Raw genomic sequence first — 27,776 nt, 5'->3', positions numbered from 1 at the left:
ATTGGTAGTTTAAAACAAATTTATATTAATAATAACATTTTAATAATAATTTAATAAAAAACAACATCTGTGAAGCTTTTTACATACACATAATCTGTATTTTAATAATGTTAGCATGAATTGGACAATTATTTCCTTTGATAGTGTCGTATATAAAAAAAAAATTTCATGAGATTAAACGAGTTCAAAATTGTAAAAAACTATTATTTTTATGACCTAATATAAGTGGTTGAGTGACTGACAATTCTATTTCTTGAGAAAAACAAGTTTTAACAAGTGCTATTATAGTTAAATTATTTTCAAGGGTTAAAGTGAGTTTTACGTATACTTTAATTTAATTACATAATGGTTGGTTTAACTTTACTCATTTTTAGTCTACGATTATAATCATAAAGAATTTTATTAACTATTGCCATTACGAGAGTGCTAGAAATAATTTAAAATACCACATACTATTTATCACAACATAATAATATATTAAGTTATAAAAACCATGTAACATCTCTTACACGACATGTTAGGAGAGATATGACAGTAAGTATTTATTTTACATTCAACTTTTAAGTAATAAACGCATAAAAAATTTCTATATTATTAACATTATGAAAAAAATTAACACAATTCTGCACAAAATAATAAAATCGCTGCATAGAAGCGAGACAAAACAAATAACATATGTATTAAAATTAAAACATACAACTCAACAGTATCAACGTTCCTATCCATTAGGTTAGTGTTACACTGACAGAGAAACGAAACTATTGTACTGCGCGATGTTTCGCTTCAAGATATCGGCACAAAGACCCAGGACCCTTTCGAATCTGAAAGAATAATTTGTTATTAAACATACAATCCTTATCAATTGAATAAATTATTCGTAATCAAGAAATGATTTTCGAATTTTACTTAATTTCTTACATGTGACACCAGATTAATATAAAAACAGTGCAATTGATGTAAAGTAATGATGACGAAAAATAATCATTTTCTATCATGATCACACATTAAAGAATATAGGTTATAATATTTATGGCACATCCAATACAAAAAATTAGAAAAACTGTTTTAATTTGCATTATTTTTCTGTTTAAATCATAAATCTTGCCGAGGAATGCTAATTAAGAGAAAAACAGTATGATTGAACGCTGGCAATACCTGGCTCGGTCTAATTTGACACATTTGAGTGGTCCGTCCGCCCTCACGGTGGCGGCTCGCGGTCGGTCCAGTAACAACGCTATCTCCCCGAAGTAATCCGACGGGCCCAATCTCCCCACCTCGACCGGATCACCCGAACCTCCTCTCTGCTGCAGCACCACGGCTGTACCTACAACATTAACAGACAATTTTATAGTCACTTGGATTTTATATGAATTAAATTGTAAAAAAATTATTAAAAAATCCAAGCAGAACTGTATAGATATCCGAAATATGTTATATAAAATTATACATTATAATATGACTGTTGTATGGAGAAAAATTAAAGTATAATCTCAACAAATAAGTAAATTATGTAATAGAATAGTTTATACCTTCGACAATGATATAGAAGTCATTGCCAGGTTCACCCTGTCGTACTATGGTCTCTCCGTCATTAAACGATACTGGTTCCAGTGCATCCGCTACAGTCAAACGCTCCCATTTTTCTAGGCTTTCTACAATCACAAACAAACAAATATATTTCTTAAGAGAACTTATAAGTAATGTCTGCTTTAGTAAGGAATCTAAAGATAATAAAAAATACAATCATGAAAATCTATTTTGTGAATCAAGCTCTATGACTAAAAACATTGTTGTTGAAGTTGTGGAGATTTTTCACTTTTCATATCTTTATCAACATTATTTGACACAAACAAGGATTTATTAATATTATGCCAACAATTCCGAAGTTATGAATTAACACAAATAACAAATAGCTCGCTCAAGCAAAAGTATCCTTTTACAAAGTAATTTTAGAAACAAATATATTATGTAATCATCACCTAAAATGGACACTCTTGAGAGAAACTCGTCATACATTCTTCTCTTCCTGATGGTGGAGCCCATTAGGATTCTTCGGTACGAATCTCTATCCAGACCCCAGAGCTTCAGGGGAGTACGAGCACGTACTGTAGCTGCTCGGGGAGTTCCATATATAAGTGCCAGTTCACCAAAGCTACCACCCTCCCCAATAGTTGTCACTGGTTCACCATTCACTAGAACCTATAATTTGATCATTTTATTATATATATTTCTTTTTAGACATTAAGGCTAGTTCACATTAGGAGTTGAATATCTATGTTATAATATAATAAAAGTATAATTAAATGTAACTTTTGAATATTATGATTCCAGTGCTAAAAATATACTATTTTTTTTATCAAACTTTAAATAGTTTATTAATTAATTTAAGATATAAATCTTAGTATTATAAAAATTTAACTGACAAATTTCTTAGCTTAAAATTAAGGTAGATACTGTTTAAACTACCTCAACTTCTCCGGAATCTATGATGTAGAAGTTGTCACCCTCATCGCCTTGTCTGATAACAGTTTCCCCCTGTAGACATTGTACAGGGAACATGGCATCAAACATGTCCGCTCGTTCACACTCATCTAAGTGAGTAAATAGAACATTTGATGCAATCGCTCTTGACAATGCACCCATCGTTTTATAATCCTTTGGCACAACCTAAAACATTTTTAATGTTGAATTTAGTAGAGAAAGAAAGTATGAAATTTGTTACAATCTGATTGTTTTAATCTGATGATGTACTAAAGAAAATATGACCTTTTTGACATAGCTAGTAGCATCTTCCTCCGTGACTGGTTCAGCGCTGATACCACCCCGGCGTCTTGGCAATTGACCGCCGGGTACTGGCAATGGTGATAATTCTCCATCTGCCTCACCTTCAGATGAAGCAGCTGCAGCTGCCGCCGCTTTAACTTGGTCCTATAAGATTATTGTACATGTTATTTCTTTAACTTGTACCAACATATTATAGACATAAGTGTAATATCACCAAGTATAGATTTTTTTTGTTTAATAAACTTGTTTATTTGATAATAACATGTTTATAATTTTAATATTCTAACAGTCATATTTAAAATTTGGAATGGTACATATAGTGAGCTAAACAGCTCTATTAATAGTTCCCAACACCAGTAAATACAGCGTAGTGCTAGACAAACAATTGTTTTATAGATAAGTCACATATTTATCTAGTCCTTGAAAATTTTGTTCCTGCTTCAGTTACCTCTATTATTAGATATATCTCATTTATATGATATTATTAGATATGATATATCAGTATAACTATTCTATTGCAAAATATAAAATGGCCTATATGATGTTGGTGTTTTATAATAAAACAATATTTATATGTAATTGATATAAAAGACATATCGGTAGAATATAAAAAATGTGCATATGATCATTGTATGTTATATGATGTTACATAATTATATTGTATAACAATTTGCATAATAATTATATTCTGGAAGATTAAATTTGTTTATAAATCTCAACATATGAGTTAAGTGGTTTTGATAAAAACTTCTTTTAGGTTGAACATTGAACAGCACTACAATATTTTTAAAATACATTTGTCATTTAGATTGATATTTCTTACCATATTTTATATTCTAATATCACAATCACAGAAATATATATATAAAAATTGGAAGAGTTTTAGTAGACTAGATAAATTTAAAGATATAGCTGCAGAATTTAAAGAATGTCATGATCCAATTTTCAACTGAAACTGTAAACTTACGCAGATATTAAATATAGTTTGGAGATAATATTAATAGCCTGAATAAAGACCACTTCTCAGAGGATTTTAAGTGTGCTATTTCGAGTGAGCTGTCAACTCGAGTATAGGTATCAAATGAATTGAATTTTTTCCTCCAAAACACTATGTACGAGTTGGAAAAACAAAAAATTCTAAGGTAAGGTTATATTTTAGGAAAAGGAAGTATTCACGTTAATATTACAAATAATAATCGTTCTTGATGATTTTGCTTGAAAACAAAACTTACTCTCTCTAATTTTTGAAAATATTGTCGCAAAAAAGTTACAGGATTTTCAGGTTTATGTAAACAAAGTTGAACTATACAATCTTTAAATAATAATTGTATGTTATGGCTCTGGAAATAGCTTGCACATTGATGTAAACATTGTTCTTCCTCCATTGAGTCCATTTTCAATATCGAATTGAGACTTCTATTTGTCTATAATATACAGATTCAACATATTTGACCAAAACACGTCAGTGTCAATATTATTCTTAAAAAACTTGGCCATAAAGGAATGCAATTAATAAAATATAAATAGAGCAACACTAATACGTTTTCCAATGAGGGAATCAACACAATCCCCGCAAATAAAAATATTGATTTAATTTTATGTTCATTCACTTCATTTTGTTTTAAGAAATTTACGAAAAATCATGTTTTTAACATCAAATATTTTTTTTAACCCAAGTTATTTTTTAAGTTTCTACATTTGATGTAACAGTTTTATAAATACACATAATTGGAAACGGAAAATTTATAACTATAAGATACTTTATCCAATATTTATTTATAATAGAAATCTAATTTATTTTATACAACATTTACATATTAATAAAAAATGAAGATTATTTGAATCAACATTATTAAATCCAAAGAAAAAGCTATAAAACAAAATATTTTGTTTGACTTAATAATTCGGTTTTAATTTATTTTGAATACTCAAATATTATGAATATTGTGAATATAAATATAATAATAAATAATATCATTTATAAATATAAATTTATGTTTTTTGGAATAATGACTTTTAAATAAAAATATGTTTTTTATAACAAACTTACTTTCTTTGCTTCAAATGATTTTTAGTGTTTGTATTTTTATATTAAAATACTTCGTAAATGCATGTGGTGCATTTTTTTTTCATCTGTGAAATATGTTCGTTTTGCAGTGACAAAGATGGAAGCCGCCAGTGTGGAAGCCGGTGGGAAAAATCATTTACACGATGTTTTATCAGAAACCGAACTTGCTACCATATCAAATCCCGTGGTTCATAAAATAAATTCATATATTGACAAAAAATTTGAAGAATATTTGACTTCCAAAGCCTTACACGAAACCAGTAAAACGCAAATAGGTAAGTCGCCGGCCAGCTCCTGTATTTTTAACATACTTATATTTCTCGATAATATTAATTCTATATACTAATAATATTACAGGTTATATTTCCATTATAAAAGGTTATTCATAAGGCACAGTGTAAGTTATACTTTGTTGAAATGTACAACTGTCATACACAGAGCACAAATATAATAATATTTTAAAGAAATGTCAAAAATACTTGTTAATACCCTTTACAGATTATGCTTTTGTTTCGTTATTTTATTTTCAGTACAAAAATTTACAAATTTTTGTAAACATTTTGTAATATTTTTTTGTTTATTGCCTAATAGTTTATGGAGACACATAAAACTTAAGTAACCATTCCTTATACCTAACATATGACTTGGAATACAATAGGTAGGATTAATGTGGCTGGCTCAATAAAAATAATGCATTTTGAAGTTCAAACTCATATTGAAATTTCTGTTAATTTTTTTCTTGAACTCTCTCTGAACTTTATTCTTCACTCTGAACTTCTCTGAACTTTAATTATGACTAGACAGGATTATATGCTTTTGGATGTAAGAATATGTATATAATCCTGTCGGATACATATTTTGTATGTTTGTATCAGGAGTCATTATTTCAGTACTTAAAAGTGCTGGTTGGGTTGTACTATTATGTACATGTCCACCACACAAATAACCAAGTACATCTTACAGTTTCACAAAAGCTTGAACTTGTCAGATAATTTCTGAAGTTATAGAGAGTACAGTGTAATATGCACAGATCTTTGAAAAGATATAAAGTGCATATCGGATGATAAAACATAGATAGATTTATGTGGCATGCAGTAAACCTAGTTGTAGGAAAATTATCTAAGGAGCTGTCTGCATCCCCATTCGGATTTGTGCCCAGCCTTCTGCCAGGTCTATAAATAATTGTATCAAATCACTGTTACATATTTCCTCTGTGAACAACTATGTATTTTTTTTTTGTGTGTGCTCCATATTGTGATAGCCGGTCAAGCTTGAAGTTATTCTACTCAAAACTGCTTCACATTACCTCTAACCCTCATAATGTATTCATTTACAGAAAATACTCAAATAGATCAAATTTACAAAAACTATGTGAATTTTAAAGAACCATTGGGAACACAAGCATATTAAGATTAATCAAATGACTAAAAAATATACATATTCAAAGAATATAACTATATTGAGATCAAGAAGGATAGTAATTTATATTACATTACTAGTAAATCCTAATAATTAATTACTGTCATATACAAAAGTAAAACTAAAAACAAGTATTTACTCTCTTTTGATATTGTGCGAAATTTGTATTGTTTTATACTGAGAATGTTGAATCCTGGAATAAAGTGGGTAATAAAAGTAAAAAAATATGGGGTAAATAATATTGCTATAAATTCAAGCCATATTTTTGAAGATGCTTCAATAGAGATTTTTCAGTTGTAAATAGTTCATGCATATTACACCATTCTTTGGCATTTCGATAGAGTATATAATTATATGTCTAGATATAAAATTAAAACCAAACAAGTTATAATAATTGGTTACTGAAGAATAAATATGTATTAATTTTGAATATAAAATACAAATTCATTTAGGAAATTAACAATGGAAAATTATTTAATATGACTTAGAGCCTAAAGAAACAACATTAATAAAATTTGAAGCAAATTTATAGAGAAAAGAATAGATTATAAGTTCTATCATTTGGAATTATACCTGGAATATTAGGAATTTTTATTTTAATTGTGTATATACAAGAATATAATTACATATATTTTAGTTGTGTAACACTTTAAATATCATGTTATCTTCTGAGCTTTGTTAATAGATTACAACTGCTTTTAATTGTTAGGTTATCACTTACTGCTGCCATTGGTCAGATAAGTTGTGGACTATAACTGTTATATTTAAGGGGAGTTGTATTCAGGGGATCAAGAAAAATCAATGTAAACATACAGTATGTTATCCAAATTATAGCATTCCAAGAAAAGTTATTTTATGTTAATTAAATTAATACTATAAAAATAAACTACTTGTCTTAATATAAAAGCTGTGATTACATCTAAATAACAGAAATAATAATAGGGTAGAAAGCTGGTTGTGCAGATTTTATTTGTAGAACCTAAAACCTGTTTAAAACTAAGTAAATATTATTTTAGGAAATCTCATAGTTTTTATTATGCTTATGGATCTGTAACATCTTGGATCGATATGAGTTTCGTCAAGTATTTTCGCGTTTTTAATATTATGATGTTTATTCATATGAAAATTTAAACTTCTATAGCAAAAAGTACATAATAAAATTCCTCAATACATTTCAGATGAAAAAATTGCAGCATCTGAAGCTATTATCCTTGAGTTAACAACTAAGTATGAAGATGCTGCTAAGAAATTATTAGTTGCTGAGGAAACCATAACAGAGCTTGAGAAGCATGTCAGTTCTCTCAATTCCGAACTAGAAAAAACCCGTGAAAGAGTTTATCGATTAGAGAATGAGTCAATATCTCTTAAAAGCGCAAGAGATGCAGCAGTGGATGAAAGGAATGATCTAACAAGGATTCTACAACGGCGTGATGCCGAAATAGAGAGACTGACGGCAAATGAAGCTTCCCTTTCTCAACAACTTCGCTCTGCTATTGATTCTAAATGCGAAGCCTTAGCCCTAAATGATGAAATCCAGAGCAAAGAACTTTCATTACAATATCGTGAAAAACGTCTGGACCAGGAAAGGGTTTTGCTAAATTCCCAGATAGCCTCCTTAACAGATGAAGTGAATCGTCTTACTACAGAACTACAAACAGTGAGATTAAATAATACAAGCAGGCTGGTGAGCTTAGAAACTCAATTATCTGAGAAGGTTGAAGAGTTAAATGCAGCAAACGAAACAATAGAACAATTAAATGAAATAAAGAAAAACCTAAATAGCCGTGCTGAAAATCTAACGCAACGCTTAATGGAACAAAGAGAAATAGAGAACAAAATGTCAGAAAACTATAAAAAAGAATTAGATGCCAAAACAAAACTTGCTGATTTGTTCAAAACTATGCATGACGATGCAGAATCAAAGACTTCTGAATTAACAGAAGGTATCACTGAGTTACAGAAATTACTGAATGAAGCCACTGAAAAATATGGTGAATTAGAAACTAAATATAAACAGGCTGAACTAGACCATGAAGAACTTATGGAGAAGAAAAACGAAATAATATCATCCTTAAAGAATGAGTTAGAACATGCTAATGATTTACTGAAAGCTGCCGCCGCACAGAATCTGGATATGGCTCTGAGTGATTTGGCTCCATCTGCTGCTACTGCAAGCAAACTTTTGAAATCCGGTATGTCGTTGACCCAGATATATTCACAGCTTGTGAAACTTACTGAGGAATTAGCTCAAGAGAAAGAAGAAAATCGCCGTCTAAATATAACCATTAATAAGATCGTGCAAGAGCTAGAAGAGAAAGTACCGCTACTACAAAAACAAAAGGCGGAATATGTTGAGGTAATGGAAAGTAACACTGCCTTGACACAACAAATTGATTCACTGGTTATAGAATGTAATAGACTCAGGGACGACTATAATGAATCCTCTAAAATTGCAAATCATTATAGCCGTGAAAATAATAGACTGAAAGGGGAACTTGCTGATTTAGGAAGACAAGTCTGCTTTTTGCTGAAGGAGATAGAGCACAGTCGAGGTAGTCTTCTTAATGGCGATCACGACGCTTCGCACGCAGCAAATACTAGCAACACTTCCGATATCAACTCTTCACGAATAATTTCAAAGACATTAGTGACTTTCAGTGACATACAAGAATTGCAAGCTAATAACCAAAAGCTTTTAAGAATGATTCGTGAACTAACGGATAAACAAGAGGAACTAGAACGCCAGAAAGAACAATTTGAAAGTGGTGAAATGGAAAATAAAATCGAAGCACTGAAACAAAGAGTTACGGAGTTAACAGAAGCTCAAGATAGACAAACAAAAATGGTCAACGGTCTGATCAGGCAACGTGACATGTTCAAAAAATTATACCACGATCACATGAAAGGTAAGCGACATGAGCTATCAACAGCTTTGGATACGTCAGATTTAGACAAATCTGATCGAGAATCGTTCTTGATGGACACAACCCCTGATAAGTCACCAAAACCACCAAATGTAGATCCTACAGTATTTGAAACGAAGTTTAAAGAAACTGAAAAACAATTAGAGCTCTTAAAAGAAGAATACAAAACATACAAAGAAGAGAAGGTGACCAATGAAAGAATGTTATTTGAGCAGATTGATAACATGAGACAAGAAATAGCTAAACTTACTGCTGCCAATAGTAAGTGTGCTTCGACATCAGAATACAATAATGAAAGACTGAAAATACTGCAAACAAATATTAATACTTATAAAAAACAAATTTCATCATTGGAGGAAAAGAATAAAGCTTACAATACTACCATAGCCAAACACGAGGTGTCCTTGCAACATTTAAGAGACGAAATATTAAACGCGCAAGGAAAGCTCGCAGCTGCAGAGATCCAATGCGAAAACTTGAAATTAGAAAACAAGCTATTGAAAGATTCGGAATTAAGATTGCAAACAGAAAGGGAAATCCAAAATCGAGAAAGACAGGGGCAATCATTGCTTTTAAAGAATTTGGAATTGATCAAAGCAAGCTTAGAACGGGTAGAGGTGGAAAATCGTTCTAAAATTGAAACAAGGCTTGACGAAGCCACTCGTGAATGCGCAGCTTTACGTAGACGTCTTCAAGAAGAACAAGATAGGTTTAGAGAATTAGCAGCTCATCTTGAACGTCAAACAGATACTGCCAAGTCACGCATGAACGAAGAAAAGGAAGCAGCTGATTTAATGAGAAAAGAAATCCAGCAGCTGAGAGAAGATTTAATCAATAAAGAAAAAGCTAATGAAGATTTTGCTAGGAAACTAAAAGTTGCCCTGTCACCAAGTACAGATGGGTCGCTGGATGCCGTTAAGAAAATAAAAGAATTAGAAAATAAGTTACACGATAAAGAAACTGAAATTAAATCCCTATTAGATCAACTTAGCACAGCTAAAGAACATATAAAACAATATTGTGACATATCGGAGAGTGCTGAAAAAGAATTGAAAAATCTTAATGATGAATATCAGAAATATAAGACAGAAACAGAGACTAAACTCGCAGAAAATGCTAAGAAGTTGCAGCAGTTAGAGGATAAATGTTCTGAATTGGAAACGGAACTCTCTCTTCAAGGAAATGGAGAATATTCTAACATAAATATCAATTTGAAAAATGAGCTTGAAGCAACGAAAGAAGAATTAAGGAATGTCATGACTAACTTCGAGAGTTGTCGAAGCGATCTCGATGTCGCTCGGTCCGAGATTACTAAATTATCTGAGGTTGTACAAAATGCAGAAGAAAAATACACTCATGAAATGATCTTGCATTCAACAGACATTCAAACATTGTCTCGTGTTAAAGAAGATTTATCCAGGGCGCAAAATCAAATTAATGAGTTAGTTGCTATCAAAAATAGCGCCATTGAAAAGGTGGAAAGTGAAAAGCAGGCTTGGATCGAGAGAGAAAAAATAATAACTGCAGAAAATGAACAGTTGACTCAACGTTTGAAGGATCTCAACGACCAAAATGCCCTTTTGCATGATCAAATACAAGCATTAGGTACACAACTATCTGTTTCTCACGCTTCTAAATCACGTTCAGAAAGTATGAACGAATCAGCTAATGATTCTACAATGAATATTTCCATTGGAGAAGAGGATGTTAAGTCTTCTGAACAATTATTCCAAATAGTTAAATTCTTAAGAAAAGAAAAAGATATAGCAATGGCTAAATTTGATATTTTACAAGCCGAAACTATGAGGCTAAAATCACAGCTTGAAATAACTGAGAAACAATTGGACGAGAGTAAACTGTTACTAGCTTCCGAAAGAGAAAAATCGGAAGTTAATATGGTAACAGTGTCCAAGCAATCGGATATATTGAGAAAAGTTGAAACACTTAATGCGTTAACTGACAGTAATAGAATTTTAAGAGAGGAACGAGATACATTAACCATCCGTGTTGATGAACTAACAACTATGGTGAAGTCTTTAGAAGACCAACTTAGTCCGCTTCAGGAGAAAATAAGTGATTTAACATCAAAGAATGATACGCTGCAAACTGAAAACACGTCATTTAAGGCGGATTGTGCAAGATGGAGGACAAGAGTCAACGCTCTTGTTGAACGTGCTAATAAAAATAGTCCAGAAGACTGGAAACGTCTACAGAATGAAAGAGAAACGTTGGCTAAAATGTTGACGAATGAAAAGGAATCTAATAAAAAATTAAACGAAGAATTATCTTCAATCAAAATAGAAAAATCCAAGTTAGAAGAACAATATTCACTACTTTCCAGACAGCATAATAATATTGTGGAGGAAAATAAAAAACTCAATGAGGAGCTGCAAGTACTTAAAGATGACATGGCACGACTTACAGAAGAATTAGGAAGAGTCAAGGCAGAACATAATTCGACCACTGAGACTAACAACAAACTAACAGAAGAGCTTTCCAATAAAGAAGCTTCTCTTAATGACATCAAGAATAAGGAAATGCAAATCCGAAAAATTGCCAAAAAATATAAGGGACAGTATGAAGAATTGGTAAAGACGGTGGAAGAAGAGAAGAAGAAAAATGAAGGAGATGCAGCCGCAGCTGGCGCTTCTTTAGTGGAGAGTACGAAAAAAGTGGAAGAACAATTAAGTGAAATTCAAGCACAACTAGAATCTGAGAAATCAAATAATGAGAAACTGAAACAAGAAATTGAAACGCTCAAAACTGCAAATATGGATAAAGAAGAAAAAGCCAAGCAGGTTTTGAAACAGGCAAAGAGTAAAATTGTTCAATTAACTGAACTTAAAAACAGTCTTAGCAGAGAACTAGACGAATCACGTACAAAAATTGGTACCATCGAACAAAGCACACGCGATGAGCAAGATGCGAGGCTAGAACTGATTAAATCGCAATATGAGGGACGTTTATCTAGACTAGAAAAGGAGGCGCAAGCTGAGAAAAGTAGGGAGATTGAAGCGTTGATGCAAAAAGTGAATATGTTGCAAAGGCAACTAGCGAATCAATCTTCAACAGGAAAACAACAGGCCACTACTGAAAAAACAACATCCGATCCACCAACAGCAAACATCAAACCAATGGCAGGTGAGAAATATCAAATTTCAATACTTAAATAAAAAAAGCGTTAAAAAAAATCGATTACTAACCATCAAAACGTTTAAGTGACTAATTATAAGCCTACCTACCTGTACCTACCTTTCCAATCTATATCTAGGTGTGGCACAGCAGAGTGTGTCCGCAAGTCGTCGTGGTGGCGAGACTCCATTAGCGTCTATTCGTCCTATGGCCCAAGTTGGCCCAACAGCGCCTCACGATGCTCACAGCACCGAATACATGCCTGCTTCATCCTCGCGTCCATTGCCGAGGGCTTCCTTAGCATCCGCCGCCTCGGCTGGAACTACACCGCCGGAATCCACTCAGGTAACTTACTTTAGCAAGAGAAAAAAACAGTAGTTGTATTAAGTTTAGTAAATTAATCATATTTTGTAATTTCGTTAGAATAGCAAAATACAAATGCATGTATTGATAAGTATGATAATTGAGCTCAAATTATACACGTAGATGTTTTTTCGTTTTCGTTAGCATTAGGAACTAAAAACATTATGGCTATAAGCTTTATTCTTTTTTTATTGTAACACATACGAAAAAAATAAAATAAAACAACCTGGTTAGTAAAATTATGTCAAAAATTAATAATCTTCTGTTTTATTCACAAAACAGTCCGCTTTTATAATATTTTCGCTATTAATTTTATATTCAATGTCTCCAGGATATGGATACGAGTGATGTAGGTATGGGAAGTGCGGTTTCTAGTGACAATACAGCACAATCTTCATCACATTCCACAGCGCCGCAGCAGGTTCGTGTATGACCCATACGTAATTCAAGAGACTCGTACTGTAACCGACTAACCAAATATGTTATCAGGCTGTAGCGCTCGTGATGCCTCGTATAGAACAACCTAGCGGTGTTAATTCCGGTGCTGTGGTCACTCCGGCCGCTAGCTCGGCCGCGCCCGGCGCCACCAACGCCCCGCAATCAACCGCCGCTGCACCTAACGCGGGTAGGTGCTGCACATATACTATTAAAAATTTTAAAATATGTTTTTAGGTGCTTACTGCTGCTTTGCCAACGCATCCGTGTATTCTAGGCACAATTCTTCTATTAAATTTTAATATGATATTCTCATATATAAGCTACACTGCTGTAAATAACAATTCAACACATCCATCCAAAGTTACATTGTTTCGTATAATATGAAGATTTCTTACCTCGGTAGGTACAGTAAGCGCGGGTTCCACGTCCACGGGAACGAGCGGTCAGTCCGGTGTCAGTACATCACACGCCACTCCACTAGTCAGCACTTCTCATACAGCTCCCGGAGTCAGCACGTCTCACACGGCGCCCGGGGTGACTACTACCCACGCTGCCCCTGGCGTTAGTACTTCCCACGCTGCTCCCGGCGTTAGTACTTCCCACGCTGCTCCCGGCGTCAGCACTTCCCACGCTGCTCCCGGCGTCAGCACTTCTCATGCTGCCCCTGGCGTCAGTACGTCCCACCCGCCGCCCGGTGTAAGCACGTCACACGCGCCACCAGATGCTCGCCCACAGAAACGAAGACTGCAACAGCGACCAGTCACCGCTAAGCGGACGAGGGTGCAGGTTAATCTCTTTTATCAATAAATTCATTGTGATATAACCTAATAAAATAGCAAGAACAAAAAATTCGATCTATAATTTTAATAACTTTCAGGGCTTCGAGCGTTCTGTAGAAGTGGAGTATCAGGTACCAACATCATCTCGCTGCGACCAAGATGACGAAGGCGTGATAGTAGTTGACTCTGAAGAAGACGATGAAAGATGCACAGGAACTATGTACAGGGTAAGAGTTTGTACTAAACTCATTGCGTTCTGATTTTAAGCCAAAATTTAATATGCCTATCAACATTATTATGTTATGACATGTTTAACAAATAATTATGGAATGTTACAGCAACCTATCCAATTATTGCTAGTTAGTAACAAATATTCAGCAGACAGTCTCCGAATATAGTGATGTAAAATATAATGCCACCAAAACTCATACGAGTCTCTTCACCACCAAGGAGTCCTTTTACCTTCACTACAACTTATCTGAATGTTTCTTTGAAATACCCCAACCGCCATCAATTACTGGGTATAGAGGCGTTCTCGAATCTTGACTTTGGGCAGTTCATTGAGTGCAAAGTTGAGGCTGCAAAGAAACTCGGTGCCCTTGTAAAAGCACATCAGTGTTTAACACCGGGACAGCTTCTCTGTCCATACAAAGCACAGGTGCTCTCGTTTGTGGAATACTACTATTAAATCTGGGCAGGCGCTGCCACATGTTACCTTATTGCGTTAGACCGCATATAGTGACGTGCAAAAATCATACTGGTTTCACAACATGAGTAAAACCAATCTAGTCAGCCTTGAGCAAGGAAAAAATCAGACAGCTGCTTAGTATTCTATGGGATACCCATTGGTACATTTATTTTATATAAATGATTAATTATGAAACGCCGTTATAACAATGGAATATTTTCTATAAAGCGGCTTATTTGGTATACTCTAACATAGCGAGACTTATATTAAATAATGCTGTTACTCTATTAGGAAGGAGAGGAAGACGAAGAAGATATGGAGGAAGAGCAGGAAGTAGAGGGGGGAGAGGAAGAGGAGGATGTGGAGGGGGAAGAAGAGAGTACTGCGCGACAGGTTAGTAAATAGCACTTGTACTATAAATGGGTAATGTTTACAACGACAGATATATGTTTGTGTAGATGTTCCACTCTAGTTCCAGGAAACGTTGAACTTCAAATTTGTTTTCACTAACGAAAAACATTGTTTGTAATGGGTATTTTGTTTCAATGTGACAACCTACAATATTTGTATGCCTCGTCTTTCAGATATTCTCACATGAAATTTGATTTGAACTTTACATTTGCAACATAAATATACGTTATACATATGTCAGACCAAACACTTATTTGTAAATTATATGACCACAGACTCATTAACTCGATTATACTTCGAAAACAGACTACTTGTAACTTTTTAATCCTTTATAGTATTCTTATGTAGATTATATAACCCTTAATAATTTTCCTGTACCCAGGAGTCTCCACTGCAGTCCCCGGAAACGGGCGCGGCGGATGCAGACGAGGCGGGCGAGCGCTCGGAGGCGGCCGCGCCTGTCGCCGAACCGGACAGCGAACCTGCACCCATACAGCAAATAGAGGCCATCAGCAGTGGCACTGAACGTAAGACACTGTCACTAGTGGTGCTATTGATTATTTTCAATTATATAAAAAAATGTATATATATCTAAACAAAATGTATAAAAAAAAGTTAGCTAAGATAGTGTTGGTAAATGTATGGTTTTCTTTAAATAAGCTCAAATTTTCACAATTTATAAACAAAGTTTATCTGAGATCAAATCACGAAGTTGATTAAGGCATTAAATATACAATAACTAAATACATAATTTCTTAATTAACAGAAATTTAAAAATTTGTGACATCTTATTCCAAACAAAACAATGATTTAAATAAATCAGATATATTATGAAGCCGCCACTATTGTTCCTATGATAAATTTGATATTAGTCATAGGTCGTTATTATCAGAGCTATAATATTGGATAGGGATATTTATTTGTATGGTTAAATTATTTTTATTATATATTTCGGTTTTTATTTATATCCTATAGCCAGCGGAGCTCTATCGCTCGGTGGGAACGGTGCCGACGATGGAGATGACAGTATTGTACCATCAACACCTACACTATATGTTCCCAGACGAAATGACGGGTGAGCTAAATGTTGTCTTAGATTCTTAATACATACATATACGTACACTTACATACATATATACGTACTTTGTTCGGAATGTAATTTTTTAATTACATGAATTATTGTCAGGTTCGGTGAAGCAGTAGTTTCACCGGTGGGCGGTCCGGAGGGCGCAGGCGCTCGGTTTACGTTCGCGGAGGCCGGCGGCGCTGCGTCACACCACGACACACACGCGGACTTAGCCGCTGCACTACCCCCGCCACACGCATCACACCACACTCGTGAGTGTTTGGAATCACGCACACAGACACACGTATACTGTTACCTACACGCAACACACACACACACACGCGTCTTGTTACGCACAGCCAACACAAAAACGTTGTCTGTTACGTAGACGTTGCATTACCACACGCAACATAACTACAAATGTCATATACATCAATGTGAAATATCTAATGAATCGTAGGTGCGGAGGGTGACCGCGAGTGGGAGGAGTCCCGCGGCGAGGAAGAAGCGGCGGCTGTCAGTTCACAGGGAAGCGAACCGTCCTCACCGCACCAGGTTGGTTATTATTTGTATCTTTATGGAATATATAAAAGATAAAACAAGCAATTTATACTCTTACCGAGTTTTCAAGTTCCCGTACGTGTGATTAAAGTGAACTTTAAGACTTACGAGGAAATCAACTGAGACTTATTCTTTGTTTATAAACAATCAGTTAAGAATTGACCAATTCAACTCTAACAGGCTTGAAGTCTAAGTTATCTTTTGAATACTAGGTGCTATGTTTATCTCCTTAGATACAATATTTTGCTTTAAGACAGGATTACTTCTAATTCAATCCCTTAGTCTTTTGATTGCTTTTTCTAAGAAAGAGAAGGTTTTTTGTACCAGTCAATAGCTCATAAGCAAACATTTGACTAACAACAAGTGTAGCGAGATTTTTTTTTTCATATATAAATATAGAAGTTGAACAGGATTCCTTATATATAATGTACTTCAGCAGGTGGCGGAGGAGGGTCGGGAGGCGGAGGCTAGTGCAGCCCCCCGACGTGCTGGTCCGCCGCCCCCATCACCCTCACCATCACCATCACCGGCCGGACACCATCGTTGGATGAGAGCCGCTGGTAACAACACAAACTATGAAACATATCATTCAAGTAATATTGGTACACTGACTTGGTCAGAACATTGCTGTTTTACCTGTGTTTATGTAAACTATTAAATTTCGTATTAAAAAAGCATCATATATGTAAATGTAAAAGTTTTAAAGATACTTTTAGAGATTTAGATGTAAATTCGGATTCAAAAATATTCTATAGAGATATATATATAGATACAAAGTGTAACAAACCTTTATATTTTAAGAGTTCTATTTCCTTAAAACTTAACAAATAGTTTGAAAAATTTACTATCAGTTATAAGTAAAGCCCTTCATAATATTCCCACACTTTCTTAGGTCTCCAATTTCAGTAAACACCGCACATATTCCCTTACAAGTGTTCATTTTTGACTTAGTTTACTTAACTGTAGCTTATTCTTGTCTGAACGCTCTCGTCAATAGATACTCTTGTCTCGATAGAATTTAAAAAACTTCTTAAAAATTACTATTTAAAAATGTATAGTACTATTCTTAAGCATCACACTATGTGTTCACACAGTCTGTTCAGATAAAGTCCAAGTATACACTTCTGTAATTTTAACTATCTGATATGACATAACCCTTTTTTGTTTGAGATATCAATTAAATTTACATATTTGCAAGATACACAACTGAACAGGCAGTGGCTAAAACATAGTTGTATATTTATAACTTTATATTTAATTAATATCTCATATTTCTCACAAGCCATAACGATGTAGGAAGTAAAAATATATCCAGTACTTTGATACTTATCAGTTCTATCTTTAAAATATTTCAAGTAACTTTCAAAAGTTTAATTTTTTTTATATGTTAGCTGACGATACTGCTTTGAACTATGACATACAGCCAAGCAGCTTTAAACATGACTTGGCAAATATGAATTATATCTTAACTACAGATAATCAGCATACTTTACTTATATGTAATTTATATTATATTAATACTATTTTCGTCCTTCGTGCCCTCCATTCGTTTCTGGAAAAATAAGCAAAACCTGACTTAATTCTCAATGTAACCTATCCTTACAATATGACTGGTACAAAACAATAAGGCGCTATAAGAGAAAAAAAAAAAAGAATTTAAACGTGAATAGTATGAATTTAATACATTACAGTCTTACACAATCTTGTTTGAATGTCTTATCACATTCAGTATTTTATATGCAACATTAATTGCTGTGCTCTGGTTCTTTAATGTAATATGTAACCAGGTCACATTTTATAATGACGGAGCTATTAATATTCTAATATAGGAGTTATAATATTTAAAGCAGAATGTAATGTATGAATTTTTTTATATGAATTTAAATTCATCAAGTAGTATCACAATGAATTTGTACAGTAAAATATTTGTGCTGTGAAGCATTTTTAATTGTATTATATACATGTACACTTATATTTCATTGAAAAAAAATTTTTTTTTAAATAAAAAAAATGAGATAAACAATAATTAATCGGTAATTCAAAATTAGAAAACAATGACGTATTAGCTTAAATTGTATTTATTAATATTTATTGTTTTAATTCATGCTAAGGCTTCACTCACACTGGAATCGTAGAATATTCTGACAATGACAATATTCTCTTTAAATTAGCGTATTATAATTTTGATTACTCTGTGGTTATTCATAGCTTAAAGTAAAATAAACTGAAAAAAAATTAATTGTGTGTGAAGTCCCTCCGCGCGGAAGAAGTGAAACTTTGTAATGTTGGAATAAAAACAGGAAGGGGTAGAAATTGCTTAAATGAAACTAGTATTATTCGGATTTACTACGCGGATTTTATTATTTAAATCTGCGTTGCTGGTTGCTGCAAAGTAACCGAAACGTCGGGATTATGTAGTTTTTAAATAATAAAATCCGCGTAGTTCATCCGAATAATACTAGTTTCATTTAAATGAATACTCGCGAAAATCTTAGATCTCATTATGTAGAAATTGCTTTTTAAGGAATTTTTAGTGTTTCTTCCAGACAAACTTCGTTATCATTAATTACAAGTCACAATTGATTGTCCACATGCTTTCGAGCGCCACGAGTTCCCTCTCACTCTGTCTCTTTTTACATTCCTCCTCCCCCTATGCCCAGAGCGTTAAACGTTTAACGCAACCTTGCTGGAAGGCGCATTAGAAGTTTCACTTCAAAAACTATTCAATTTTGAATTTCTTAACGGTTACTCAATCAAAAATGTGTTTTAATATTATGCTTAATTACAATTCAATGAAATCGAAAAAAACTGTAGTTATTAAAACGAAGCGTATAATATGCCTTTGTAATCAGTTAAAGGAAACCTTCATATGAAAAATTATAAAATTGTAATATATCTTAACAGTTAAATCTAGTCCAAAGTTTAAAAAAAGCCTTTAAAATAATTCTTTATAACTAAACAAAACAACACTATGCTGGCCGTAGCAACTATGTTCCATAATAGTGAAGCTTATACAGTTGGTTTTCCATACAAACCAATTAAATATACTAAAAAAATATATTTTCTTTAAGAAGAAATATGAATTAGGTTTTATATTTAAGTTTGTTTGTGGAATAAATTTCCCTTATATATTGTTCTGATGTATATATATTGTTTGTAATAAATGTATAATATTCTTCAACAGACAGCGAGAGCGGAGCCCGAGGTCGCGGTTCACGCCCGCGCGGTCGTCCGGCCAGAAGATCGCACAACTACATGCGTTTCTAAATCTAAAAAAATTATAAAACAATACTAAATACATAATTATACTAGTTTTTTACTACGACTTGCATCGCCATCCTGTACGCGGTCAGTTCCAAAGCTTTATGTCCCAATAAAATTGCTCAAATCAAAAACATCGTCGAATATAACGGTATACGATGCAAGCGTGTGCTAAGAACACACACAACAATACTGAATACACTATTTCTTAATCTAATATCTCAGTTGTTAAAATACAACTTTATGTTGTCGACTAGGTACTTTCATCTTTATTAGTATTATAGTATTGATAGCGCTTATATTTTTAAGTATGTGCGGGAATGGTTGTGGAATTGTGCACTGTGTAACTAATTGTGCATGAACATACACATAGCAATGTTAAGGAATACATCTCTGACTGCGGTTTTATAAAATACTAGTAACTTTAAAATTAATGTGTTTTTGTCCAAACATATGTAACTTAATGATTATCTATCCCTAACTTCTGTTACTTTGATACTTATGCATCTTTTGAACAAAATTTTTGATAAATATATATATATATATTATGAAACAGGTTTCACATATATATTTCTTAACAATAATAAGTCTTGAGTTGTGTAACCTGTGTACGGTTATAAACTATTAATATAATATAACTTATGTGTTAACTTCCAGTTAGTGTGTAAGTCAAACATTTCCATTTAATGATATCTATACAATATATTGTCTTGAATACATAATTTTGACGTACCTTATTATATACTAAGCATGTTTTCTGTTTATTATATCAAATGTCGTACAATTTTTATAACAAAAAAAATGTGTATTTGCATTTAAGGTTAACTGTCCTATAACTTATACCCAGAAAATAAGCTTTTATTCAATGATTGTAGAATGTTGAAAAAATATGAATAAAGATTACGTACAAGAAAACTTTGTTATTTAAGTTTTTTGTGTGTAATAGCCTACTTTCCTAATGAACTTGGTAAAACACTAAATAATGGTTTTTACACCTACATGTATATTATAACTTAATTTATTTATTCATTTACTCTGTAGTTCACAGAGGAGACTTAACATATTTAATTGGCTTATAGGTTTCAAATGTTGTCTTTACTTCTGAGTTCTGGTTTCCAAGGATTTTGAACGAAAATGTTGCCATATTGAAATAATGAAACTGATCATATCTCTCAAAATTGAAGATCTCATACCTCCTAAAAAAAAAAATGAAGAATTATCTGTCACTATTTAAAAATCGAATTCCTTTTATTTATGTTTCGAAGATGACAAGGATTTTATAATTTTAGTTATGCGACGTGGTTTTAATTCCCCTTATACATTGATGGACACCTCGAAGATATAAAGCTATACATTATGAAGTTAATTAGCTTTTAATTTTCTTATTTAATATTCTCGTTACAATTATTTTGCGTTAAAACACAAATATACAAAATTTTCCTATTTAAAAGTAATAGTATTTTTGCTTTCATTAAAAAGGTATTTGCCTCAACAATATAAAATTTTTTTAATTTAACGAATTTTATACCAATAATACATATAATAGCTATCAAGACTATTTTAGATTTATAAACACTCTAAAAGCGAAGACTTGTGAGCAGTCAAAGCTGTTTGAAAAACATTTCATATATTCATGGCTTCAAAATGTGAAAATATTTTTTATATTGTACATTTGCAAAATGTTATTCAAATGACGTCATATTTGTGCCTTATATCGATCATATCCAATTCGCATGCGTTGTGCTGTAGCAAACAACGAACAATTTTATTACTAAAAAGATACCTTTATAGCTGAAATTTAGCCTGCGTTACATTAGACATCACTAACAAAACTAAAATTACATGTTTCACCGCAGGCAAGAATAATTATTTATAATAGGCCATATTTCCTGTCCAATAGCTAGGTACAACTCGGGTATAAAGTAAAACAATATACAACTATCATCTGCAAACACGACTTCAACTGTATCTAGTACAATGTTCTTTAGCATAATATACATAAATATCTACGTCATAACTGTTTTTCTTAAAATTATTATGAAATAAATATATACTGTTTACCACTTTTATACATCTTACTGAAGAAATATAAGAAACTAAATATGTAGTAACATTTATAATTTTAACATTTTGAAGGTCGAAATTCAATGGTTATATTTCGTTCATTGACATATACCTACTTGGCAACAAGTGTGATAAATAAATGTATTTAAGATTACACAGGTGTCTCAGTAAATAAAAAGTATGTCGGAGACAAGAACATTAGGGTATTTGAGATACTTTTTAGAATACTTAAATACCTTTTTACGACTAAATTTTGGATAAGATAAAGCAGTCTGTTCATTTCATTGATTTTTTTTCAAATTTATAGTTATTATTTAAGGAAAGTGAAAGACACTGATGTTTTTTGAAGATTTATTGTTGAATGTTACACTCTTAACCAAACAAAATTTAAACAATGGAATTCTTTCGCCCCAGTATGTAGTATTTTTCGAGTGCTATAATAACATTGCATTTATAAAGTCGTGAGATGAAATAGCAAAATAAAATTAAAATATCACCTTTTTAAACATAATACATCAATATTGCTAAGCCTTACAACTAAAATAACCATATGGATAAACATATTTTACATATGGTTGTGTAATAGTGAATTAATAGTAAGAAATAGAAAATTAAAATTAATATCCGTAAACATTTTCATCGGAAAAGGCAATGTATAGGAAGAAATCTTCGTCGTGGTGTTCCTGGTATAGCGAACCCATTGTCGCGGAAGTTGGTGGTATTACGTTGTTAACGAAGAAAAACAGCGCATCTTCCGGGCGCAAGTGAATCCGTTTTCGGATTAAAAAGTAAAATTGGCCAACAGTCAAGTCCGATGGTACCAAGTATTTCTTTTTATCAAGGTTACCAAGCCTGGCTTTAGGCGCTTTCTCTACAACCACTGGGACTCTATCCGGATATTTCCTGCGTATTTTTTCTCCTTCAGTCTTTCTTTTCTCGAAAGAGTGTTCTTCTTTATATTGAAATTTCATTTTAGTGTCTTTTGCTCACTATAATTTGAAAAACGATGTAGCCAAATGGAGCCTGAGACTTGTTTTTTGTTTTTGCGTTGTTGTTTTAATGATATGACGCAATCAGCTGATATGACAAGTAAAATAACAGCCTTGTAATAAGCAATGAGACAGATAAAGAAATAAATCAAAAAGTTCTCATTAATACAGATAAAAATAAAGATAGCTTTGGTTTTTATTTTAAAACAAAATAAATTGTATTGTCAAAATATTGTCGTGACTCGTGGTAGTCTTGTGTATGAATATAAATAATAAAATTGTCTTAAAAATATTTTGATATAAATTTATATATATGTATGTGAAAAATATATAAAAGAATGAAGAGATAGTATAATATTTACTCATATTATTATTAACTTCAGATTTTAATCATATATTGCTTAATTTATCTGTTTTGATAAATAACATAATTTCTAATGGCAATACTGTTAACAAGATTCGGCTTGCTTCTACGCTTGGTGTAAGTTATAACAAATATCAAGTTGAAACTTGAAGCGTTCTTTCGTTTATTTTTGTATCTGCCAATTGGTCGCAGTGTACTGATTTTATCTCGAAAGCTAGACATAAACTAATTAAAATGCGCAAAAGGAAATCGTTAAAAAAGGCAGACGAAGAATCCGACGCCTCGGAAGGTGTTGCAGAGCCAGAAGAATTTCAAGATTCAGGTGAAGATTGGACCCCTGATGCCGATTCGGTATGAGTTTAGTCATGAAGTTTGATGTAAAAATTTATTTTTATTTAATGTTACACATACTAAGTTGTTTATGTTGCTACATTTTGTACGAAATAATGATGGCGCGTGGTTAAGTGGATAAAATAAGCGTATTAATTCCTATAGGTTAGGTTGTGATAATCTGTGTTGTCATATTTACTTTATTCATTATTAGAATTAAATAATTCTGGGCGGTATTTTATTTTCTTTGGATATCGTTTTCTATACACCATCACTCCTTTAAGATATTCTAAATTATCTTATCGCTCGTTACATTCTGCAGAATGAACAACCAGCTCGCGGTGGCAGAAAACGAACATCAAAAGCTGCCATTAACAATTCTAAAAAGAAACGTAAAAACTCATCATCAGAAGAAAGTGAGGGTGAAGGTGAAGAGGATGATGAGGCAGAGGATGAAGAAGGAGAACTAGAAGACGAAGAGGGCTCGGATGATGAGAAAAATGGCTCTGATGGAAATAAATCTGACTCAAGTCAATCTAAAGATATACCAAAGCATTTCCATGTAAGTCTTATAAGTTTTGTCTTGTATGATATCTATTGACATGTCAACAAAAAATCAACTTGAAGTAACAGGTTTCTACCCATTCCATTTTCAAGGAATATATTAGAATTAGTTATTTAAAATATTACTATTGGCATTATATTTATTTGTATATAACCAATGAAGTGACTTCCACCTAAGGTCTACTAGGTTCACATTCACTAAATACTTACAACCTATTTTAATTTATTGTACTTTTTTTTTATTAGATTTCATAAATTTCGCTTCTTACAGTCTGGTAACTTTGTTTTACTAAAATCCGATGTTAAATGGGATGGTGATACAGTGATATCTAAACTGGACGAACTCAACCTTTGGAAAATTGATGGAAAGGCATTATTGCAGAAATTCATTCCGATGGAATCTAACGGAAAGATTCTACACAAATGCACATGTGTGGTAAGATTATAATGATATAATAAAAATAATATTGTAAATTTAATTATAAACAATTATATATATTTTTTCCAGTATTCTGGTTGGAATGTTGATAACAGAGATAATTACTATCCCATCACAGAAATATTGAACAGAAATCCCCAGACTGACTCTAAGGAAATATGTGTAGCGCTAGACCTCAATGATCTCATCATGGTGAGAGACAAGTAACTTGTCTAGTTTTTTACTTAATTCAATTAGATAAGTCAAAACATATGTATCAAATGAGAATCTTTCTTTGGCACTTCATTCCAGTTTACTTTGTGTAATTCAATTTTTAAATGGGGTAATAAATTGTTCAATAAAATTATTCCGTTTTTGTGTTTCAATCATATTATCCTAATTGAATTTATCGAATTATTAGCTAATTTTTTTATCCAAAACTTTGATATGTTTAATAAGAATAATATTTAAATATTTTTTTTAATTTTGCTCCTCATTTGTTTATTGATAAAGTATTCGGTCAATGTAAGCTGAGGTTTGGACGAGAAATGGCATTACTTGAGGAATTACAATGCAAAAATCTCAGTATGAGATTGTAGTAACAAGTTATTTGCGTCTACGAATTTCTCACGTCTGCATGAGATGCAACATACAAAGTGCTATGCAATTTTTATTTCTATCTATTTTGAATTTAATTGTTTTATATTTTCATTTTTAACTTATAAAGTTAGTGATTTTAAATTATTTGTGATAATTTATTTGTGTACTTTTAAAAAGAATCCCTTCAATTACAACTTGTTATCCATATAGGGTTAAAAATTTTGTTCAATATAAAAAGGTGATTTAAAAACAGATTATTACTTAAAAAATATCTTATAAAAGTAATGTTATATGATCTGTCTGAGATAATTAATATATAATGGTAATTGTGATTATGTACATTGATATTATAAAATAAAAAACTATGAATTTGTCAGTCCTTTATGTGTGGAAAAACATTGTTTTGATTTTGATGAATGGTGACGTGTTTATACAGAAAGTTTTGCACGAATGTTTTTATATAAATACTTTTTCCAAAAGAATATAATAAAAAAAAATTTTTACATAAAACTTTCCTTTTTTAAAAGTATTAATTTTTTTGGTTGCGTTTGAAGCAGAATCGCCTAAATCTTCTATTAATGTCTGTATTGAAAATGTACGAAATTAAAGATTGGACGAAAATTATAATTGTAATCCTTGTCGTCGGACAGTTTTCATGAAAATAAAACAAAAATAACAGGATCTATTATAAGTTCTATTATTTACACGTCGACTTTTTTGAAGGTTGTATTGCATGAGAGATAATAGTGGAAAATGAAATGCTTTCTACAAAATGTTAGGTAAAGATTCTACTAATGTTGTCCTCTAAATAGAGTAAATTTATTGTTAAAAAAACTACCTCGAAAAGGCAAGATACTTTAAATAATTTTACTGTTATATAACATTCCTCTCTTGAGATCCTAAATCCTATAGCCAAAGGGCGGGAATGTTTCTGTATTTAGATAAAGAATGTCTTTGGACGACGGTGATCAGTTTTTCAGGGCCCTTTTTCCTCATAACCTCGCGTTACGTTTCTTCCCAACTTTATTCACACTCTAATATAAAATGCTTATAAATAATAATACTTAAAATGCTTCCGAAGACAACGGCCTTTTCTTTTTAAAGCATTCAGCTAATATACGATGGAAGCTTAAAATATAAATAAAAATATGAAACAAAATACTATAAATAATAAAATGAAACTACCACGAACTACGTCATATAAAGATCTAAAACATATACTTTCCCCGAAATAAGTTCCCCATCATATTGTAACTTGAATTACATCCTTGTAAAAAGTGACAGCAATGATCTTTTAAAATCGATTAGGTATTTTTGAATTGTACATATAGGTGTCTACCGTTAACATCTGGTTGTGGTTTCTATATATTTAATTGTATTTGATATTTTTCATGGCAAAAAACTTCGCACTAACTGTATAAGGTTCTTATTCGTTTACGACTACTTTATTACTTCTATTTAAAATAATAGTATATTTAATAACACAACGACCAAATATCTGTATCGAATCTGTTTGTTGTACGATTATTTAAGATAGTTATTCTAGACTCTAGTTACAACATCAATGTCACAAGAATGACCACTGGACAATTTTAATCAAAACTCGTCAAGATATAATTAATGTACGTTGTGATTTCAAAACTTATATTTTAACTGGATATCAATCTAATAAGATTTTTGACTTGTAAAGGAATTTAAACAACTATTATATTTCATGAAAATCAAAGCTTTTTGGAATAAAATTTTTGACTATATTGGTATATAATCTCTAAAGTCTAAATGACTCGTATACCTTAAACCTTTTTTATATAACTAAAAGTTTTGATTGGAGTTTTCCTTCTTTGAGGATGATTCGTATTATCATGAGGATGACAAATCGTCGTATTAGAATGCCTTTGAAAAAAGTATGTATGAATTATAATGCTCTTATCAAATTAAGTTTTTTTTTCGTATAAAATAAATATTATTGAGTAGGAAATTATAATTGGTAACCAAAATAATTACATCTTCATTTGCTTTGATGTTAAGTACATGTTCAGGAGTTCGTTTAAATCAGTAACGTTAAAATTATTAAAATAAAAACTTAAAAAATGCTTAAAAATTATAACTAAACCAGCAGAAATACTTGTTAGATTTAGATTGTGAAATACTTTAATTTTAACCTAGAAACTAGAAAGTAGGCAATGAATATGCATATCTGTCAATGAATAAAAAGTTTTTCCATATGATATAACTATAAAAAAATTAAACTTACCTAAAGGAGGAAAAATGAGTGTATGTTTTTAAGAGTTAGGTATTGTTTGGATCTTACGGAGCAATTACTTAAAGAGTAGAGAAAATAAACTATATCTTAGTATTTAAGTTATGATAAAGTAATTGAACAATAAAGAATAAGGCATACGGAAATTTGTAGGCGCTCGTTAATTTATATCATTTATTTAAAGTGTGCTTTGTACGAGGGAGATGCAGGTGAGACAAAATTTTCTTTTTATCTCATTAGATAGTGGTAGTTTAAACATGTTTACCTCAGTACCTAATTACCTATTATATTTC

General features: G+C 32.0%; 4 protein-coding genes across 6 annotated transcripts; 2 read left to right on the top strand and 2 right to left on the bottom strand.

Annotated features, from left to right (window-relative positions):
* Positions 1–5: 5 nt before the first annotated feature.
* Positions 6–4,233, bottom strand: LOC116772386 (cAMP-dependent protein kinase type I regulatory subunit). Of its 2 annotated transcripts, none has more exons than XM_032664555.2 (7): positions 4,017–4,233; positions 2,767–2,928; positions 2,467–2,667; positions 1,980–2,199; positions 1,530–1,652; positions 1,156–1,324; positions 6–821 (listed from the first exon to the last, which is right to left on the bottom strand). In XM_032664555.2, exons 1-7 carry the CDS (start codon positions 4,176–4,178, stop codon positions 737–739), a joined length of 1,122 nt encoding a protein of 373 aa, XP_032520446.1. In that variant the 5' UTR covers positions 4,179–4,233; the 3' UTR covers positions 6–736. The 2 variants fall into 2 exon arrangements, with proteins under 2 accessions (XP_032520446.1, XP_032520447.1); XM_032664556.2 differs by lacking the exon at positions 4,017–4,233 and adding an exon at positions 3,608–3,745.
* Positions 3,912–20,809, top strand: LOC116772643 (nucleoprotein TPR). Of its 2 annotated transcripts, none has more exons than XM_032664887.2 (15): positions 3,912–3,926; positions 4,942–5,127; positions 7,450–12,336; positions 12,467–12,672; positions 13,022–13,111; positions 13,180–13,315; positions 13,532–13,914; positions 14,006–14,134; positions 14,887–14,988; positions 15,389–15,533; positions 15,982–16,081; positions 16,193–16,344; positions 16,533–16,627; positions 17,073–17,193; positions 19,818–20,809. In XM_032664887.2, exons 2-15 carry the CDS (start codon positions 4,950–4,952, stop codon positions 19,898–19,900), a joined length of 6,807 nt encoding a protein of 2,268 aa, XP_032520778.2. In that variant the 5' UTR covers positions 3,912–3,926; positions 4,942–4,949; the 3' UTR covers positions 19,901–20,809. The 2 variants fall into 2 exon arrangements, with proteins under 2 accessions (XP_032520778.2, XP_032520777.2); XM_032664886.2 differs by having other exon boundaries at positions 17,070–17,193.
* Positions 20,810–22,295: 1,486 nt separating this feature from the next.
* LOC116772667 (gamma-aminobutyric acid receptor-associated protein) lies at positions 22,296–23,052 on the bottom strand. Its single transcript, XM_032664921.2, has one exon. The coding sequence runs from the start codon at positions 22,927–22,929 to the stop codon at positions 22,576–22,578; it is 354 nt and encodes a 117-aa protein (XP_032520812.1). The 5' UTR covers positions 22,930–23,052; the 3' UTR covers positions 22,296–22,575.
* Positions 23,053–23,392: 340 nt separating this feature from the next.
* LOC116772628 (uncharacterized) lies at positions 23,393–24,990 on the top strand. Its single transcript, XM_032664864.2, has 4 exons — positions 23,393–23,662; positions 23,964–24,203; positions 24,477–24,641; positions 24,714–24,990. The coding sequence occupies exons 1-4, from the start codon at positions 23,546–23,548 to the stop codon at positions 24,849–24,851; spliced, it is 660 nt and encodes a 219-aa protein (XP_032520755.1). The 5' UTR covers positions 23,393–23,545; the 3' UTR covers positions 24,852–24,990.
* The last annotated feature ends 2,786 nt before the right edge of the window (positions 24,991–27,776 follow it).

The sequence above is a fragment of the Danaus plexippus genome, chromosome 12 (genome assembly GCF_018135715.1).
Source record: "Danaus plexippus chromosome 12, MEX_DaPlex, whole genome shotgun sequence".
Taxonomy (NCBI): domain Eukaryota; kingdom Metazoa; phylum Arthropoda; class Insecta; order Lepidoptera; family Nymphalidae; genus Danaus; species Danaus plexippus.
This window is presented reverse-complemented; position numbering and strand designations above follow the sequence as displayed.

Excerpts from the sequence above, each read along its gene's own strand:
- LOC116772386 (XM_032664555.2), bottom strand. The coding sequence starts at position 4,178 with ATGGACTCAATGGAGGAAGAACAATGTTTACATCAATGTGCAAGCTAT. Across the intron at positions 1,653-1,979 it reads CTCAAGAGTGTCCATTTTAG|AAAGCCTAGAAAAATGGGAG; the intron begins GTGATGATTACA and ends TTGTGATTGTAG. Across the intron at positions 1,325-1,529 it reads CTTCTATATCATTGTCGAAG|GTACAGCCGTGGTGCTGCAG; the intron begins GTATAAACTATT and ends TTAATGTTGTAG.
- LOC116772643 (XM_032664886.2), top strand. The coding sequence starts at position 4,950 with ATGGAAGCCGCCAGTGTGGAAGCCGGTGGGAAAAATCATTTACACGAT. Across the intron at positions 13,316-13,531 it reads CGCCGCTGCACCTAACGCGG|GTACAGTAAGCGCGGGTTCC; the intron begins GTAGGTGCTGCA and ends TTACCTCGGTAG. Across the intron at positions 16,082-16,192 it reads GTTCCCAGACGAAATGACGG|GTTCGGTGAAGCAGTAGTTT; the intron begins GTGAGCTAAATG and ends AATTATTGTCAG.
- LOC116772667 (XM_032664921.2), bottom strand. The coding sequence starts at position 22,929 with ATGAAATTTCAATATAAAGAAGAACACTCTTTCGAGAAAAGAAAGACT.
- LOC116772628 (XM_032664864.2), top strand. The coding sequence starts at position 23,546 with ATGCGCAAAAGGAAATCGTTAAAAAAGGCAGACGAAGAATCCGACGCC. Across the intron at positions 24,204-24,476 it reads ATATACCAAAGCATTTCCAT|TCTGGTAACTTTGTTTTACT; the intron begins GTAAGTCTTATA and ends CGCTTCTTACAG. Across the intron at positions 24,642-24,713 it reads TACACAAATGCACATGTGTG|TATTCTGGTTGGAATGTTGA; the intron begins GTAAGATTATAA and ends TATTTTTTCCAG.